This window comes from Lycium ferocissimum, chromosome 6 (assembly GCF_029784015.1).
Source record: "Lycium ferocissimum isolate CSIRO_LF1 chromosome 6, AGI_CSIRO_Lferr_CH_V1, whole genome shotgun sequence".
Taxonomy (NCBI): domain Eukaryota; kingdom Viridiplantae; phylum Streptophyta; class Magnoliopsida; order Solanales; family Solanaceae; genus Lycium; species Lycium ferocissimum.
The window spans coordinates 67,063,041-67,083,947 of NC_081347.1; the positions used below are offsets into that span (position 1 = coordinate 67,063,041).

Here is a 20,907-nt window from a genome sequence, read left to right on the forward strand (position 1 = left end):
TTATTTTCTTGTTTTCCTTGTAACTGATTTGTATTGTTCTCTAATTTTACTAACAATAACACTAATGATATAGCCATGAGTCCTTTCTGTGATACAATTATAACACTAAATATATATTTTTTTGAAAACTAAAAGTTGTCATAGGAGTCCTTTTTTGTTATAACATTAATAATATATATTTTGAAATAATAAGGAACTGCTGTAACTTACGAACTAAAACTATCGAAGTAGTCCTTTTAAAGCACGGACTTTTTAATCTTTTAAAAATAGATTTCACCAATAGGAAAAATAGTCATTTAATTATTTTCTTAATATTGAAACTTTTAAATAATCTAATATTTTGATTATTAAATCTTTCCTTTTTTTTTTTCATTTAAAAGAATGTCGTATCTATCCCGACATCAATTCTTATTGCAAATAATTCGTTCTTATCCTATATTTTATACACTGCTTTATTGGTAGTCACAGAAGACACGTCCGACACACGTACACTAATGCCTCTAGGCATGTTTATCCCCAAAATTCTATTTTTATCTCCAAAAATGAAGGAATTTCTTTGAAATAATCCTAAATGTGTTTGTTATTTGCAATGATAATACTTTAAACTATTGAGGGAAAAACTTTTTTTCTCTTTCAACTTTACAATTTTCTACCATTTGGTAACATTGCCTCATTGACCATCAATGATCTATACATATTGTATTGGAAGAATTTGGGATCTTCAAATATAATTTGGAAGATCCTACGGAATTTCTTTTTGAGCAATACATGTATCATCAAGGGTTATACGATTCCGAACACTAAGGTTAATGTAAATTTCTTCGTATAGTTGCCAAATCACGGTGAAAAGGAGAAATTCTGATGCAACGATAAAGGTGACTCAAAAACTGCTTTGAAAAGGAATTCCTCTAGAAAAAAGGGGCAAAATGAGGCTTAAAATAGCCATGATCTGTTCCATATTTTTGTTCATGGCAACAAAAGTGAATAGCTATGTGGGCATAACATGGGGCAGGCAACAATCACAACAATTGGTTCCATCAGTGGTTGTTGACTTGCTTTTGCAAAACAAGATTCCAGCATTGAGATTAATGACTTCAGGTTATGATATCATTGAAGTTTTTTCAGCCACAAATATTAGTATCAGTATTACTTTGGGAAATCAGTTCGTGTGGCAAGCACATAGGAAAGACCTTGCATATGAATGGGTAAATGATCGAATCAAGGATCCAATCAACAAAGGTGTAAATATAGTGTACGTCATCATCTTTTTTTCTATTTTTACCTGTTACTAAAAACCCAAAATCCCAACAGAATTCATCGAAATTGACTTGTCAGGAACGTTTCCGTCGGAAATCCCAGCATTTCCACGGAAATATCCATTGAAAATTCACGTTTCATATTATTGAGGTCTCTTTTAATTATACTTAGTGATTTTATTTCCACAATATATGGCCATTTCATTTTTTTCAGGGAAGTAACCGTTGGGTCTGAACCATTTTCGAATACGTTCTTGAAAGAAGCAAAGAGTGATAATATGGCGAGCGTGTTAAGGCTCATGCGAGAAACTCTTGATGAGGTGGGTTTAGGGTATGTCAAAACGACGACTGGCCATGGCATAGATGTGCTAAAGGTCACGAAATTTCCGTCTGAGGCTGACTTTCGCGACGACATAAAAGGACCAATGCTTGATTCACTAGATCAGTTCAATAAAACCGGAGCCCCCTTTGTTCTCTACATGTTCCCGATCTATTTCGTTAAAGAGGTACTGAATTACACTATGGAATTTGCATTCTTGGATAATAAGAGCGGGTTCAAAATACAAGATGGTAATTTTACATACACGAATGCTGTGGAGTTAATGATCGATTCCCTTGCATGGGCATTGAAGAAAGCAGGATATCCCAATATAAAAATTGTGATTGGTCAAATTGGATGGCCTACAGATGGATATCCACACGCCAATGTTAAAAATGCAGAGAGATTTCACAAGGGGTTTTTGAAATTTTTAGCATCAAACAAAGGGACACCACTTAGGCCAGGGCCTATAGACGCATTTCTCCATAGCTTGTCTGATGAAAATCAGTTTCGTACGATGTTTGGTGCATTTCAAAGGCATTGGGGCATTTACGAGTCAAACGGGAATCCCAAGTACAAGATTGATTTCTCATTACAGGTACATGTGACAGATGGCCGGTTTGGGCTAAATTAGGGTAGAAATAGCACCTATCAGTCATTTTTCGGCCCCTTAATTGAAAAATACTCACAGTCAGAGTTTCAAAGTTTACAAGTGATACTCCATGATAATGTTAGGAGTTTCACGTGGAAATTTGAAGCTTCATGACAGGGATTGTTTATCATTACGGGGTCTAAAAAGCGGGTTATTTCTGAATTTTACTCGAATCTGGACGGGGTCAAAACAGGCTAAATCAATAGATGGTCATTATCTAATGCTACCCAAAAGTTAGTTGAGTTGAGATGGGCTGGATCAAGAAGACGAGGCAAAGAGTTATAACCCAACCCGACTAACTCTTACCAACTTTTTTTTTTCTTATATTTTTTTTAATTACCAAACAAAACTAACTGTTTTTCTTCATTAAGGTATAACCTATTGAACAAAATATATATTTTTTAGAATATTTTGACAAGATTTCTCATAGATCAATTTCATTTACATATTTAGCCCAAATCAGCCCAACTTTTAAGTGGACTGGATTTTGAGGGGTCAAGTTAATCATAACATTTCGCGGATTGCCCTTCATATGGACTAGTCCTTAATTTTTGCCCCTCAAAACGGTGGTCTTTAATTTTGCCCCTACTTCTCATTTTAATGAAAATTTGTGGGCCAAAGTACCCTTATTCACGCGTCTACGAAACCAGAGATTCGGGTTCGAACCCTAGCAGAGTAAAAAATTAATAATCGCAAGGTAGGATTTTCATAGACATTACACCTATTCTGGGTAAAGTTATGCCATAATACATAATTTCTGTTGTGTCCTACAAAACTATCTTTGGACAATGGGTAAAGTTATGCCATAAGGCATAACTTCTCTGCAGAAACTATGCCTTAAGGCATAGTTCTATAGGATAACTTAATTTCTACAGAACTATGCCTTAAGACATAACTTTACCCTAAATTGTCATAGTTTTCTATGAAACATTGCCTTGCGAGTTTTTTTTTTTTTTTTTTTTTTTAATTTTTTTTTTAACTCTGTTGGGATACTATAGAAGTTATAAGGCATAACTTTACTCTCGCAAAGGCATAATTTGCTATGAAATCTTGACTTGCGATTTTTTTTTTAATCTGGCAGTTCAAACCCAGAATGTCAGGGTAGTTTCGGTCACCTTTTTAGCCGAACGGTAAAAATTAAAGACCAAATATTTGAGGGACAAAAATTAAAGACCACCCCGAAATAAGAGCATTCTCGCGAATTGCCCGAAGTTAATTTATGCGGGTTACATCATGTGCTAATTTTATCACCCCTAATTACAGGACCGCGACGAGTATCCTACACAGGCTAAGGGCATTGTGAAAATGCCAAACCGATGGTGCAAGTTCAATGGGGACAGATCAAACATGAATTTGGTGAATAAGAATTATGATCTTGCATGCAAAGAAGCAGATTGTACAAGACTGGAAAAAGGAGGTTCTTGTGATGGACTAAGTTTTGAATCCAAGATTTCATATGCTTTTAATGCATATTTCCAAAAGTACAAACAAAAAGTAGAAACTTGTGATTTTGATGGTTTAGGTGAAATTGTAGCAACAAATCCCACTGTGAAAGATTGTGAGTTTCCCATTGAGATATTGGCATTCCAAGATCAAGTAGAACTAAACGGTATGGTTTTAAGAATTTGAAGAACAAATAGAAACGGAACCGTACATTTCATTTGAATTTTAAGTAATATATACCTTCAGTATCATCAAGTACTTTTACCCGTTATAGCAGGTAGTATATTATCTTTTCGAGGTTTCAAATCCTATATTTCAAATCTTACATAAAGATATCCTTTGAATGACTTGGTGATGTAAAAATTGGTTATACCGAAAATATATAGAACTTAAACTCCATTTGAGTTTAGGTCAAAGTTTCCCTCTACCACAAAGTAAAGGCATTGTATTTCATTTAATGAGTGTGAAGAGCATGGTTATTGATCAAAGTGTTTTTCCCATTAATAAAAGGTTGTTTTTGGCTTCACTATTATGCCTTTGTCTTTGAAGTCCATCAAATGACATTGCAGCCAAACATCTTGATGGAAGTGTGTGCTTAATGAGTTAATTACTTGGATAGTTGTTTAAATTATAAAAATTATTCAGTAAACTCATCTTTTACTTTTTTTAAAAAAATAATAGAATCACTTATGTATTACTTATTTATGTTGGATGTATGTGAACGAAATTTTACACTAGTAGCTGGAAAAAAAAAGTAAGTTACTTATAAGGTGTAGCATGCTTTTAACGATGTGAAGTCTTTGTAAAAATCGTGGGGTTTGGCCCAAAGCAAACAATATCACTATATAAGAATATCTTTGAGTTGTTTTGGCGCAACAACTGGCATCAGTGACGTGGTTAAGCGAGACGAGTATGGAGATGGCATAATGATGATGTAAGACCCGGCTTAGTGCCTTCACTTGTCTACTAGCCAGTTTGCTGCCTTTACCTGTAGCTTTAGAGACGTATACATAAAAAAGAAGTTAGTAGGCTTTGGTGGCCATAAATACTCGATTGATGTGGGTTGAACACAGTTAATCTCCAAATTAGTCCATAAATGGTGATGGGAAAAAGGCGGATTCAGAATTTAAATTTTATGGATTCAATCTTAATAATCATAGCATTGAACACATCATATCTACTATTTATTACAATTTTAATAATTGTTTACACATAAATTTATGTTCTGCGTTGTAAACTATGGGTTCAAGTGAACCCCTACCTATAATACTAGATACGCCTCTGGTGATAGGTCATGTGGATTTAATTCAAGGAGGAGATTGTTGAGTGTGTGTGAACAAAGTTCCACATTGGTAGCTGAAAAAGAAAAGAAAATTAGTTATAAAGTGTTGGATATTCTTAATGGTGTGAGGCTTTTTAAGGAAAATCATGCAGGTTTGGCCCAAAGCGGACAATATTACATTAGAGGTGTCAAATGAGTGGGTTGAGCTTGATTTGGGTGGGTCAAAATTGAGTGGGCAATTTGCACGATTGCCCTTCATACAAACTGGTCTTTAATTTTTGCCCTTCACTTAAAAAGGTGGCCGAAAATACCCCGAGGTTCTGGGTTCGAAGAGTCGAAAATAATAGTAATTTTGCAAGGCATATGAACCTATGCCTATGCATAACTAAAAGTCTGCCGCATAAGCCAGACTTTTTGCAAAAGCCTTGTCTTGCTATTTGTTTTTTTTTTACTAGCGGGGGTTCGAATCTAAAACCTCGGGGTATTTTCGGTCACCTTTTTAAGAGAGGGAAAAAAATTAAAGACCAGCAATTTGAGGGATAAAAATTAAAGACCACCCCAAAAAAAGGACAATCCGCGCAAAAAATGAAATGGAGTTAGTTAATAAATCGGTTGGGCTAAAGTTGGTTCAAAAGTATTTGGGCTGAAATGAGCTTTAAAATTGGTTGGACCCGCGCAACTTGACCAACTTTTTAAACTGATTTCTTTCTGCTAAAACTAGAGATAGTTTCGATCCACTATGGTTACAGTATACATACATCAATAGATAGCAAATGTTGAATTATGAAAATTCATAGCGCATTCCAAAAAATAACTCAGAAAGTAAAAGTGTAAAATATGGCACAACAAATTATCATCCATAAAGTAAAATTTACTATCTCAGATTAAAAAATATTGATTCCAAAACCATCAAAATTATCTTGTTAGTCTCCATAGTAAAGTTAAAAAATTCATCTATACTAACTCTTCTTCTAATAGGAAAAGCAATAAGCAATTCTCTTACATTCAAAATGGCATTCTCACTCGTCACCAAACATGCTCTTAAAGAATTAAAACTGAATTAGAATTGGTCTAAAATGAAGATCATTTAAAAAATGAGTTATATTGGGCGGACTAAAAATCAGTCCAATATAAAATTATTTTGTGCCCAACCTATAACATTTTGAGCAGTTTGGGCATGCCATTAATTTTTGGGTCATATTTGATACTCTTATATCACACGATGTTAAGTTTCTTTTAGCTGTTTTAAAACCCAACAATTATTCATAAATACATTCATGCTGGAAAAAACAGTTTCTCTCACTATATATATGTCGTGTCATTGAAATGCCTAATTGGACAATAATTTTTCAAACCAGGTTATCAGTATATTTATATACTTTACCCCATTGCACTAGACAAAAAATCACCTTTAATTAACCTCAAGTACAATCAAAGTTGCATACATTAAACAGGAAAGAAGGAGTTCACCGTACAAGGGTCCTCTTTTTTCGATGGTGAATTCCAAGTAGTTATATAAGAACTAAGCCATCTTCCATGCATCAATACGGTAAAAAGAAAGTTACACGTGATAGAGGAAAACTGTCGCTAAACTCTGAACATCAGTGTGAAAACAGGGTAGTAGAATATTGTCGGAACAATCAATAATAAATATGATTGACAAATGTGTTAGAGTTTGTCATGAATTTCCTACCTTATTTGGACTCTACCGGGTGTTATGTGTCATTCATCGGATGGTGAAGCCTGTAAGGTAGATGACACATAACACCCGCTAGAATCCAAATAAGGTAGGAATCCAAATAACACCCGGTAGGTGACACATAACACCCGGAACTATTAGATGCATACAACCTCTTTAACCTTGGTATTCGAGGTAAAAGTAATGCATCACCTTAACAACAACTCTCATCCCACTGCGAGTATCCTTAAACCGATCACTACCACAGAACTTACAAGATTCTAGACCGACGTCATCCTTATAGTATAACATGCAGCCATTTCATAACAATCAATTCTCACCGACGAGAGTCCCAACTTAGACACCAATCTCCTTTCCTTATAGAAATTATTGGGTATCTCCAGAGTCGGGTCAACTAATTCATGCATGAGGTCAATCACAGAATCCATTACCCCTTGGAGAACATTGTAATCTGCTTTGATACTCAATAATCTAACAGCGATAGACAATTGAGAGTGGGGACTCCAATCATGTAAGGGCCGACTAGCTTGATTTAACTTTTGATAAAAACGTCTGGCCTCTTCATTGGCAGGTTTCTCAACATGGCCACGTATTCAAAATTCGAATGCATGCCATAAGCATCCTGAACCATGTCGTGTATTATAGAATTTTGGACATTAGGTTCTACCCCACTACTACTTTCACCAATGACAAACTTCTGAAATCTTTCAAAACCGCTATCTGTATCTCCATGACTAGTCCACACTGTATAATTACTTTTAAAACCTTTATCAAATAGATGTAGCCTAACAATCTCTGGGGTCTCGTAATTCATACATTCACATTTAACACAAGGACACCTAACATGAACTGTAAAATCCTGAAGTGTCTTTGCATAGTCAACAAAAGCATAGACACCAGCTACAAATTCATTTCTCAACCCAAATCGACCAGGATTGGTTCTATCGTACATCCAACTACGAAATTCCATCTACACAAATAGCACAAGAATTGAAATTGTTAAACCCTACGTTGAATAAAAAAGTTCTACACTTACAACTAAAGTTATTTTAACTTAATTAGTAGGAGCTTAAACACTGAAAACTATTATAATTCTCAATATACCTACAATTAGTAGCAATAGCATTGTCTTTTATTTCATGTGCATCAACATGCTAACATTGCTAACTAATAGAAATGAACATTATTGTAAATTCTCAAGATACCTCAATTCTCAATTTTCCATTCCCCTAATTCTCAATATACCTCCCCAATTCTAAATATATAGTTCAACAATTTCAATTTCAATACTACAACAACACATTCAATTTCAATTCAAAACCCTAAAAAAAAAAAGTTAACATCCTATAAACCGTAAACACAAATATTAAACACTAAATAAAGTTAACAAATCTACTAAATATAAAAGGCAATGCAACTAATAACATGAGATTGAAGAAACATTCTTGAGAACTAGTTCAGTTTTTGGAGCGAAAATTTATGAGATTGAAAAAAAAAAATTGCATAGAACTGTGGCCAGAGGGACTGCCGACCTCGGCGTCTGTGGTCGTGCCTTGACCGACTAGGGTAGTGGGGTAGGGTCGCTGGCAAGAATGGAAGAGAGTGGAAGGAGAGTAAAGAGAGAGGATAAGAGAGAGAGAGAAGAAGAAGAAGAAGAAGAAGAAGAAGAAGAAGAAGAAGAGAATGGGGAAACAAGATCGCGATCTGGTCTAAAAGTGTTTAATTTTTTCGACAACGCGAGGTAGAAATATGATTTTTTTTATTTTTTAATTAGTTATTTTATATTTATATAGTTTTATTTTGTATAAAATAAATTTTCTCCATTTATTATTTGTAAAAAAATAATTTCGACCTCACACTATATTTTCCTGTTAAAAAATTGACCTCGTGAGGTCGAAATCCTATATAAAAAAAAGATATAAATTTTTGAAATTTCGACCTCATGAGGTTGATTTTTTTCCGACCCAAAGTGAGGTCAAATCTCCAGGTCGAAAATTGTTGTTTTTTTAGTAGTGATAGTTCAGGCAGATTTCTATATATATTCTCTCTCTCTCTCTCTCTCTCTCTCTCTCTCTCTCTCCCAAAAATCATCACCATCATAGTGATGGGGGTTTATGGACCCTACTATGTCCATTGATTCCAAAATATAGATACATTGGAGGGGGACATGGCACCTTACCTCCATACATAAGATTACATTCAATACTATACAAAAGATATACTAATGCATTGAAACTTAAGGCAATTAATGCATAACATCTAAGTCACCTCAATGTGGTTCAAAGCACCAACCTGAATTCTTTTTAACTCTTCTCCTAAAGGAGGGGAGGTCAAGCTTATTCATTCTAAGTGGTCCTCTAGCCTCCGTCGGCAGGTCACCTTCGTTCAAAAAAAATCTAGGGACGTTAATTTGTGTTTCTTATTTAGCTAGTGCATCTGCTACCTCATTTCCTTCTCTAAAGCAATGCTTTATCGAGATGTTTCTGCGTGCCATCTTTGCCTTAGTGTTTTCTATAATGTCCAGTAATCTCCATGGAGGTTTAAGGGAACCCTCTATCATTTGTACCACCATTTTGGAGTCCATTTCTACTTCAAGGATGATTGACACACCAAGAAATTCCAACTAGAGCTGCATATGCTTCACTATGATTGTTAGTGTAGAATTGGGTTGGGTATGCAAAGGCCATGACCATATTCCCAGCTCTGTTCCTAACAATACCACCGGCTCCTACTTTGTTATACTTTTCATATAACTTAATCAGTGTTGAGCTTCCAAGTGTTGCCTGTAGGTTTGATCCATCTGATCACCTTGCTTGTTATCACTGCTTTGAAATTTTCTGTTTGTAAACAAACTTTGCTCCAGTTCCAGGAGTAATCTATGGATTTGAATTTCTTTTTTATTGCCACCTTGATATGAAATACGGATTGAAAGCATATATTAGTAGCTGTAATATTTTTTTGTTCAAATTTCTTAGTGCACCTTGCTCTCCAAATTTCCCAACATCCTATCACTGGGGTGATAAGTAGGAGGAATTTGTGAACAATATTTCTTGGTTTTTGTCTCCACCACTGCCAAAGAATTGTTTGAACAATGGCACTAGTAATGCTGATCCTCAGAGGTCTGGTAATGATTTGCCATGTTTGTTTTGCAAGCTCACTTTGTGCAAAAACATGATTCCCAGTTTCTATGCATGCAGTCATGCAACAACAATAACTAGCACCTTTGTCAATGTTAAATTTTGAAAGATTAGCATCTAGAGGAAGTTTTTTCTTTAAAAGCTTCCACGTGAAAAAGAAACCTTGAAAGGAATTTCTTTTATCAAGATGAAATTATAGATATGAGGGACAACTTCTTTCTTTCTAAGGGATTCGAATGCACTGGAACATGTAAAAAGGCCATTGCTATTCAAATTCCAAATAGCCTGATCCTTTTCATTTTCTTTACCAATAGGAATACTCTTGATCAGATTCAGAGTGTCCCTTGATAAGGAAAAAGGATTATCATCAAGCTCCCATTGTTGATTCAATAAGAAATAGTTAACTTTAATATTACCAGGCTTGGCAGTAGGATTTATCATCTGATAAAGAGACCCATGTTGAGTCTAATTATCCCACCAAAACAGACTATTTCCAGAATTAATTTTCCAATTGATGTTGGCTTCAATATTATCTCTGATATGAAGCAAGTCTTTCCAAGCAGCTGAATCCTTTGGAGCAATGATCTTAGAGTTGAGATTGCTTCTTTGACAATACTTTGATTTAATGAATTGTGCCCACAAAGAAGGTTCTGTTCTCAATCTCCACCATCTTTCCCAAAAGACAAAAGTATGAGAGAGTATATCAAGTAGACTCCTGAAACCCAAGCCCCCTTCTTTGGTAGGATAACTCATGTTATCCTAAGAAGACCAATGATAGTTGTTTTTTCCATCTTTCTCTCCCCAGAAGAAGTTAGCAAATTGCATTTCAATCTCATACAGGGATGTAACAAATGGCATTAAAGCAGCAAATATATGAAGTGCTTGAGATTGAAGAACATGCTTAATAATGGTTGCCTTACCTCCTGGAGATAAGAATCTTCCTTGCCAACCTGCAATCTTGTTTAGTATCTTTTTGGAAATGTCAAAAAAATAAGAGATTCTCTTCCTACCACAGTATATAGGACAACCTAAATATGTGAAAGGGAAGGAAGACTGTTTGTAACCAGTCCACCTTCTTATCCTCCTGTTATAAAACCTGTCAGTCTTACTGTGGGTGAGAAAGAAAGTATTATATTTATCAATCTCCAATCCAGAAGCCTTTTGATACAATCTTAGCAGATTCATTATGAGCTTAATAGAAAACTTATCAGCAGAAGTGAAAAGCACAAGGTCATCAGCATAACCAAGGTGGTTAATTTGGGGCCCTTTTTTATGCATACAGAAATTAATGAACCTATCATTCTGCTTAAGATGATTCAAAGCTCTTGAGAGAGTTTTAGCAGCAATATTAAAAAGAGCAGGAGATAGTGGGTCTCCCTGTTTTAAACCTCTTGAAGATTTAAAGAAACCATATCTAACACCATTAATAATAACAGAATAGCAGTTGCTAGAGATCAACCTATAAACTAATTTGATAAAAAACTCATCAAATCCCATCTTTCTAAGAACAAAAATTAGGAAATTCTAAGACAATTTATCATAAGCTTTAGACATATCTAATTTAAAAACAACATTGCAACTTTCAGGGTTGGGTCTAATATCATGAATGATCTCTTGTGTTAAAAGAATATTCTCGGTGATTTGCCTACCTTTAACGAAACCAGATTGATTCTCAGAAATGATCTTAGGCAAAATATTGTTAATCCTTAAAGCAAGAATTTTAGACAGTATTTTGTTTGAAAAATTACTAAGACTGATAGGTCTAAGCTTAGAAAAATAATCTGGTGAAGTAACCTTAGGAATTAGTGTCAAACAAGAATGAGTATAGTACTTTGTAAGCTCAGAATCATGAAAGAAAGATAGAACAAAGGAAATTACCTCTCTTTTGATGATGTCCCAGCAGTGTTGAAAAAAAAAAGACCATTAAATCCATCTGGTCCTGCACAACTGTTAGGGTCCATAGAATCTATTGCCATCTTAATCTCTTCTATTGTGGGATATCTTGCTAATAGGTGGTTGTCCTCAGTACTTATCAGATTGTCGCAACCTCTAATAAAGTCCAATTTCATATCCCTTGAGTTTTCACTGAAGATGTCACTGAAATGATCGATGGCAGCTTTGGAGATATTTACATTCCCTTCAACCCATTGACCATTCTGATCTTTAATTTTATAGATTTGGGTTGTTCTTCTCCTAGCCTTGATGGTACTGTGAAAGTACTTCGTATTGGAGTCCCCTTCTTCTGCCCATTTGATTCTTGCTTTTTGTCTTAAAATAGAAACTTCCATTTTCAACCACTTGATGTATTCAGCTTTAGTCTTATTAAGCAGCATTCTATCAGTATCAGAATCAGAATTTAAGTAAGCAGTTTCTGCATCTGAAACTTCCTTCTCAAATTTCTTGACATTTTCAAAAACATCCCCAATACTGTTTCTAGACCACTTACTAAGTTCTTTAGCCAAATTTTTCAGCTTTTGTTGTAATCGCCATATAGGGTTGCCATATACTTCAGTTTCCCAGACTTTTTTAACCAAAAGAAGAAACTCTTTTTGATCAGTCCAAAAATTAAGAAATTTGAAGCATTTAATTAGCTATTGGTTGTCATCAGAGCAATTGACGAGTAGTAAGTTGTGATCAGAACCTGTTTTAGATAAGTGCTCCACATTGATGTTTGGGAATTTAGTACTCCATTCTTCCTTGTGTAGGAACCTGTCTAATCTCATATGGATCCTCTCGGTGCCTCCTCTCCCATTGCACCATGTGTGGATATTACCTACAAAACCAGAATCTGTCATACCACAATCATCCATACAGTTTATAAAATCAAAACATGTTTTAATCTAAAAGGAACACCCTCTTTCTTTTCTTCGGCTTCCATTATAGAGTTAAAATCCCCTCCGATGGCCCATGGGCCATCGATAATGGAATTCAAATCTCTTAACTTCTGCCAAAGATACTTCCTTTTGTTTGCTTTAGATCTGGCGTAGACAGTTGTTATCCAGAAATTATCAGTGCTTCCCTGCAAGTGAACCTGCAAAGTGACCTGTTGTCTGGTTTTGGAAACTACTGAACAAACATAGTTAGAATTCCAGAAAAATCCAAATTTTACTATGAGAGTTGGAGATGGCATGATCAAAACCCATCCTTCTCCTAAGCTTCTCTATTTTGTTACTAGCATGAAAAGGTTCTCGTAAAGTTATAAAATCAATTTTATGAAGTCTGACAACCTTAGTGAGTCTGTCCAGAGCACCCTTGGAGGTTATCCCTCTAATGCTCCATATTATAGAATTTCAGGGGATAAGACAATCTTCTCAGATTGTTCTGGCTTTTCTGGGAAATTATTTTTGTTTCCCTTTTTGTTCTTTCTACCTTTCTTGTTTTTGTTACCTCTTGGTGACAAACCTTGTTGTAAAATAGCTTCTTCTTTTTCTTGTGTGATAGGGTCCTTGATTTCTTTTGGAGTTGGAGCAAAAACTTCAAATAAACTATTAAGGATTTGTGCTTCTTCCTCTTTAGAGACATCTAGGAAGCTATCAGGAACCTCCTCGTCTGAGGATATTTCTGCTATTTGTTTTTCACTAGTATCATAACAATACTCCTGATCAGAGTTATTTCCTAAGTCAGGACCGTGTTTATTTTCCGGAGGAATGTACTCAATGCTTCCCAGATCAATCTCTATTCTACCTCCTTTTAATTGTAAACACACAGTATCAGCTGTAGTAGGGGACATATGATCTTTTTGAATTCCTTTAGAACTGTTGCCTTGGCTATAAACTGTTTTTTTCTTTTCTAGAACTTGATTGACTTCCATACTGTTCTGGTGTTGCTCTTTTGTCATCTTATTTCCATCTAAGGCCTTGTTTGATTCTTCAACGTGTTCTTGGGCATTACCTGCTCTTGGTTTTTGTTTTACCCACGACATGTTCTTGAGAAATCTGGCTGCAGTAACCTTCTTTTTCCTCTTTTTTTGGCCTTTGGCTCCTGCTCCTTTGATTTCGTGTTCTTTGTTTTCTTTTTTAGGTTGTTGCATCTCATGGAGATGATTTCCTTGCTTGCCAATTCCAGCTGCTTGCCAATTAACAGGTTGCTCTCCTACCACTTCCTTCTCTTTTTCTCGAGTCTTTGTTCCTTTAATCCGTTGCCCCTCGGTCTGAAAATTAGCTTCCTGCTCCATCTGATTTGTTCTCTGTTTCCCATGCCTGATTTGTTTAGTAGCATTGGATTGCTTGACATTTTCATGGTCCTCTTTTAGAGCATTGCTAATCTTGTCAATTTTGTTCTGAGTAACCATTTTCCCAGTCGCTCTTGTGTGATCTTTTTCCATTTTGAGTATTGTTAGTCTTTAAGACCTTCTTATTCCTCCTCCTAGTAACTTCTATAAAACCATCTTTATCCTGATCAGTTTTAGCCACATTTGAAGTATTTGGTGCATTTTCGCCTTTGATCTTTGTCTTGTACATCATTGTTCTGCTGAATCTATTCTGTGTTCGTTTTTTGTAGTTGTGTTTCTCCTTTTTTCGGCTGATTCTGCCTGGTCTGTCCTTCCGCTGTTATCATCTGATTCCTTTCCTTTTTCTTTTCGACCCTTCTACATTGGATTATTGAATGACCCAGCATCCTACAATGAGTACAGAATTTTGGGGCATTCTTATATTCAAGCTTCTGATAGAATCCTTTACGAGGGTAGTTCTCATTTTCAGTTCCAATGAAGATATATTGATTTGAGTCTTAGTGAGATTCACCTCGACTCTCACTTTCTCCATGCTTGGCCTAGTTCTATTCTCAGTGGCAGGATCCATGATAAGAGGGGTTCCTATCGGGGCTACTATTTGTTTTACATAATTCCAAGTATGTAAATGAAAAGGCAAACCCGGTAATAGAACCCAAACTGGAACTACCGGAGAATCCTCATCAGGTTTGAACTCCGGCGTCCACTTTTCTAACCACATAAGTTGTTCATCAATTTCAATAGAACGTCTATACCAAACTGTCTAGAAATCATCCTCATTGGAGAAATCGACAAAGACAGTATGATAATCATAAACACCAATTGTAACTTTATCTCTAACAGTGATTATCTCTGCGAACCTTGCTCGTAGCTTTTCTATTTGAGGTCGCTCGAATAAATTTCCCAACAAAGGTGTGAATTTGCATTCTTCGGACATAACCCCATAATATTTATCGTTGTTGAATAGCACAGCTGGGACTCCATTATGAGTGGTGTATTTGGCAGTAACAACTAGGTTCCCTGATCGAATTTGTTTCAAGATAGGAGCTTTAGGGTTTTGAATTGCCTTAGCATAAGTGGAATTAGAAGGAATTTGAGCTGTAGATGTAATCGGAGTAGTGTTATTAGCAGCAATTTCGTTGCCAGGCGCCGATTCCGGCATCTCCGGCGTCCCAAAGGGACGGAGAGTGGGGTTCAGTCGCTTAGATTTGGGGCAAGGTTACCGTTGTCGGTGGTAGAGAGAGAAAAAATCACCCAATGTAGAAGCTTACAAAAGCAGGCCTAACTGTTTCAAGAACACTGAATCTTAGATAATAAGGTAAGTATAAATTGGTCGGATTATTTAAAAATCAACCAACATTTCTTCAAATTTCAGGGTCATATGATCCTTTCAACTTTGACTCAAATATTGTCCAAGCTATTTCTTTCACAAAAATATTTTTCAAATATCCTTGGGTCCTCTCTGTCTCTCTCTCTCTCTATATATATATATATAAGTACTTATGAATAGGTGACTTTGGTAGCCATCTTTGATGGTTAATTAACTTCATCAACTTATGACCTTAGATGAATGCCCATAATAAGCGGAAATAGGGAGCCACCTTTGACGTTATTTGTTTTTTACTTCTTTTTTCTATGAAAACTGATCCTTAAAATGAAAAGACTTGACAATTTTCAACCTTTTCATTTGGTAAACCGTACTTAACCTTAATTTCCATCCAGGTAGAAGAAACCTCCTTTTGGGATCTTCAAACTTAATTTGGAGAGCCCATAGAATTTCATTTTGTGTACCATAAATGGCAGAGTTATACCATCCGAAGGAATTCAATTGAATCTTTCATTGGTAAATTATTCCTTGAAAATGAGGTAAAATTAAAACTACATATATACAAATTGTTAAATTTCCTTGAAAACAAACACTTTTACCGCAACAGCAAAGGTGGCTCAAAAATTGTTTTGGTATTACAAAAGGCAGAGGTTCATGATCCAGAGGAAATCTTACTAATTTTTTTGCCAGAAAATCACATTATATTCCACAAAAAGGTAAAAATAAGATTTTATATATATATATATATATATATATATATATTGATTCTCCTCGAAAGAAAATAACTTTTAGCCGATGGTAGAGTGTTAGGGTTTTTGCCGTGATTTTCTTACCATATTGGAGTTTACTTTTCTCTCGATTAAAAGTCAAAGCATTACCATAATTGCTTTTACTTTTCCTAAAAGAAAAATAAAATTATCTTCCATATTTGGCTATTCCTTGTCTTGGAGGAAAAGTTTTGAACATATATAAATTGAAGACCACTTTCCCACAACACACAACACATAATACAATAGCGTCTACAATGTAGTCTTCAAAAGAGTCATGTTTAGGGGGAGATTATCTAGCAATAGCTTTTTATGCTTTATATTAGCTTTCCCAAACATAAGGTCACTTGACCAAATATAATCATATTATAATAGTTATTTAGGTTTTTTACTTTTTTGGTATCTGGTTTATGTCGTTCAACGTTTTGCAATGATTAGCTTTCACATGAAGCCCTGGATTATTTCGTTCCCAACATAGGGCTTACTCAAGAATTGCTTTATGTCGCAGGTCTGGATCCCAACTGTAACATTTTTGGTTTTTTTTGGAATCTCCTTATTAAAATTGTTGACACTAAGCAAGATGAGGCTGACCATAGGCATATGTTTCATGGTTTTGTCCATGGCAACTCGTGTAAATAGCTTAGTGGGCATAACATGGGGCAGGCAACAAACTCAACAATTGGTTCCATCAATGGTTGTTGATTTGCTTTTACAAAACAAGATTCCAGCGTTGAGATTAATGACTTCAGGATATGATATCGTTGAAGTTTTCGCAGACACTAACATTAGCATCAGTGTTACTTTGAATAATCAATTCGTGTGGCAAGCAAATAGGAAAGAACTTGCATATGCATGGATAAATGATCGAATAAAGGCTCCAATCAACAAAGGCGTAAAAATAGTGTATGTACTTGTCTCTTTTTTTTTTTTTTTTTCCTCCTATTTTTATCTGAATTATATAATTAACTACTAAAAGACGGGAATTTCATACGGACGTTTGGTCGGAAATATGTCGAAATTTAGCCTGTTGGTAACGTTTTCAATGAATTTTTGACTGATTCTATCGAAATCGTCTATTGGAAATTCCCTTTTTTAGTATAAAGATATGAAATTCAAATGGAATTCCTAGGCAATTGCCTTGTCAGAAACGTTTTTGACAGGCTATCTCTTGGAAATTCCATATTTCTAACGGCGTTCTTGTTTCATTGAAAATTTAAGTTTATTTAGTAGTATTGGAATTTCTTTAATTATATTTTCTGATTTTATTTCCTCAATATATGTCCCTTTTTATTTCTTCAGGGAACTAGCTGTCGGGTCTGAACCATTTTCGAATACGTTTTACAAAGACAAAAGGTACGATAATGTGGTGAGCGTGTTAAGGCTCATGCGACAAAGTCTTGATGAGATGGGTTTAGGTCATGTCCAAACGACGACTGGCCATGGCATGGACGTGCTAAAGGTCACGAAATTTCCATCTGAGGCCGACTTTCGCGATGACATAAAAGGACCAATGCTTGATTCGCTATATGAGTTCAATAAAACCGGAACCCCCTTTCTTATCTACATGTTCCCGATCCATTTCGTTAAAGAAGTACTGAATTACACCATGGAATTTGCATTCTTGGATAACAAGAGTGGGTTTAAGATACAAGATGATAATGCTACATACACGAACGCGGTGGAGTTTATGATCGATTCCCTTGCATGGGCAATAAAGAAAGCGGGATATCCCAAAATGAAAATTATGGTTGGTCAAATTGGATGGCCTACGGATGGGTATCCACATGCCAATGCTAAAAATGCAGAGAGATTTCACAAGGGGCTATTGAAATTTTTAGCATCAAACAAAGGGACACCACTTAGACCCGGGCCTATACACATGTTTCTCCACAGCTTGACTGATGAGAATTTGAGTAATATGATATTTGGTGCATTCCAAAGGCATTGGGGCATTTACCAGTCAAATGGGAATCCAAAGTACAAGATTGATTTCTCACTACAGGTACAGGTGACTTATGGCCGATTTGGGATAAATTAGAGTATAAATAGCACCTATCAGCCATTTTTCGGTCTAATAAATACTCAGTGTCATAAAGTCGCAAATTTTACAAGTGACACTCCAGGATAGTGTCCTGAAATTTCACGTGTGAAATTTGAAACTTCATGACCATAAATATTTTTCAGTGTGGGGTCAAGTGGTTATTTCCAAATTTTACTCGAATTTGGACGGGGTCAAAACTGGCGAAATTAATAAATGAGTCATTGTCCAACCCTATCCAAAAGTTAGTTGAGTTGTGGTAGGCTGGGTCAAGAAGACTAGACAATGAGTTATAACCCAACCCGACCAACTCTTACGAACTTTTAGTTTTTATTTCTCTACTTGTAGTAACTTTTTTAACTACCAAATAAAACTAACTGCTTTTCTTCTTTAACGTACAACCTATCTAACAAAATATATTTTTATTTAAATATTTAGAAAAAGGTTTTCAAGGATCAATTTGATTTACATATTTAGCCCAAATCAACCTAACTTTTAAATGGACTAAAACTGGGAGGGTCAAGTTAATTTGTGCTTGCTAATTTTATCACCCCTAATTATAGGACCGCGACGATTATCCTACACAAGCTAAGGGCATAGTGAAAATGCCAAGTCGATGGTGCAAGTTCAATGGGGACAAATCAAACATGAATTTGGTGAATAAGAATTATTATCTTGCATGCAAAGAAGCAGATTGTACAGTACTGGAAATGGGAGCTTCGTGTGGTGGAATAAGTTCTGAGTCCAAGGTTTCATATGCTTTTAATGCATATTTCCAAAAGTACAAACAAGATATAGATCATTGTGATTTTGAAGGTTTGGGAGAAATTGTCTCAACAAATCCCTCTACAGAAAATTGTGAGTTTCCCGTTGAGATATTGGCATTCCAAGATGTACTTTCAAACGGTATGGTTTTGAGAATTTGAAGAACAAATAGAAAAAGAATTGTACATTTCATCAGATCAATTTTACCTGTTATTGCAGCATGTATTTTCTTTTTGAGGTTTCAAAGTTTACTTGTAAATATATTTTGTATGACCTGATGAATATAAAAACTATTGACTGAATACATAGACAACCCCTCAAACGTACCTGTCCCATTTTGTTTTTATTTAGACACCTAAACTAAGAGTTGTATCTATTAAAAACACCATAACTCAAGCTAAAGTGTATCCATTAGACACAATACTCTGACATGGCATCAAGCATGTCATCTACCCGACATTGAGCGCATACAACAAAAGCATACCGTAGGATTAGATATGAAGCTTCGCCGGATGAAAAAATTCCTAGTCACTCTCTTTCTCTTATTGTAAACCTAGTTCTTGGACACGTGTATTCCGTGCTAATTAGTATTAATATTTTTAAAATGTTTCAAAAAGTGTACAATAAATTCTACAAATATTGAAGAGGAAATAGACATGCTTAAACCGATAAATGATGAGCCTATTCAACTAATATTTATTATCATTGCCAGGTACTTTATACTAAAAATTTGCAACCAAATAATATTGGAGTGACTACAATTGTGCAATTTTTATAATATATTAAGTATTCATCTTGAAGTATTCCTTCTTTAATATGGCAACAACACATAATTTAAATATAGGCTATGGTTGCTAGATATTTAATGAGTTAAAAAAATTGTATTCTTTTTAATAAGTTGTAGCCTCCACATTTTTACAGCTGCACATATATCATGAAGTTGTCGAATGAGAGTAGTGTTTTGTAAAAGTCGTACACAAATTCGATCAACATATAGCAGACCATTTCAATTTCATGGTGTACACCTATACATAAGTAATAGTTATTTATGTGCTAGAGATAATAGTTTCTAAAATAATTAATTGATGTATTTAAATCATAACCACACGAACATGTACGCTTTGTCTGACTCAAAATTATTAGTCCTTTCATCTGTGAATTAACTTTATAAAATTAAATTGTATAAATGTAATAGTATTACTATGAATTATAGCATGATGAAAGGATTATATACAGTTCTTACCGCAGATCTAGTTGAAGGAAAATACAGGCACATTTCAACACACAAGTACTAAACGCGGTTTTTAAATAAGGAATTTTGTTCAGCAGTAGTCGCTCAACATTTACAAGAGAAAAAATAGTTAATATTTGTTGGCAGCATTTTTGAATTCCCTCCCACTGCAAACTTCTCTTGAATGGTATTCTGGCACCTCAAAATAAAAAAATGTCCTGAGACATTTTTGATATAGTTAAATGATGTTATTATTATAGTACTTTTTCTTGTTCCAATATTAAACTGTCAGAGGCAACCAAATTTTTGGGAAAAGAAGAAAGTAGTCCTTTATCTATAAGCCCAAAACAGTTTCAGCTATACTATGCCTCAAAAGTAAACGTCCTCATTCTTAATTTCTTAGTAGTTTTTGGGAGGGGAAGAATGCTATTATCTTCATTTATAATGCAACGTTTCTGTAGCTTCTCGTTACCCCTTCTTCTCCGTCTGATCTCAGTAGAAGAGCTTAATTTTCTAATTATAATCGCACAAAAATGATTAATAATAATGGAGAGTGTTCGCATCAACAAGAGTATATAGTTTGATGAATACTCATAAGAAATAACAACAACAAAAAATAAAAAAATAAAAAATAAAAACTAACCCGGTAAAGCTGCCGTTTTCATCTGTTATTTCTTCTATTGATGATGGTTATGCATATTGCAAATTCATAACTTCATATATAAGCTCATCGGTAGGCTGATAATATTCTTCAGCAGATACA

General features: G+C 35.0%; 2 protein-coding genes across 3 annotated transcripts; both read left to right on the top strand.

Moving 5' to 3' along the window:
• The first annotated feature begins 660 nt into the window (after positions 1-660).
• LOC132060941 (glucan endo-1,3-beta-glucosidase 8-like) lies at positions 661-3,856 on the top strand. The gene is made up of 3 exons (XM_059453830.1): positions 661-1,252; positions 1,471-2,173; positions 3,491-3,856. Exons 1-3 carry the CDS (start codon positions 927-929, stop codon positions 3,854-3,856), a joined length of 1,395 nt encoding a protein of 464 aa, XP_059309813.1. The 5' UTR covers positions 661-926.
• Positions 3,857-15,636: 11,780 nt separating this feature from the next.
• LOC132060943 (glucan endo-1,3-beta-glucosidase 8-like) lies at positions 15,637-19,230 on the top strand. 2 transcript variants are annotated; one of them, XM_059453831.1, is made up of 4 exons: positions 15,637-16,059; positions 16,619-17,013; positions 17,410-18,112; positions 18,712-19,230. In XM_059453831.1, exons 2-4 carry the CDS (start codon positions 16,691-16,693, stop codon positions 19,072-19,074), a joined length of 1,389 nt encoding a protein of 462 aa, XP_059309814.1. In that variant the 5' UTR covers positions 15,637-16,059; positions 16,619-16,690; the 3' UTR covers positions 19,075-19,230. The 2 variants fall into 2 exon arrangements, with proteins under 2 accessions (XP_059309814.1, XP_059309815.1); XM_059453832.1 differs by having other exon boundaries at positions 15,637-15,882.
• Positions 19,231-20,907: the final 1,677 nt, after the last annotated feature.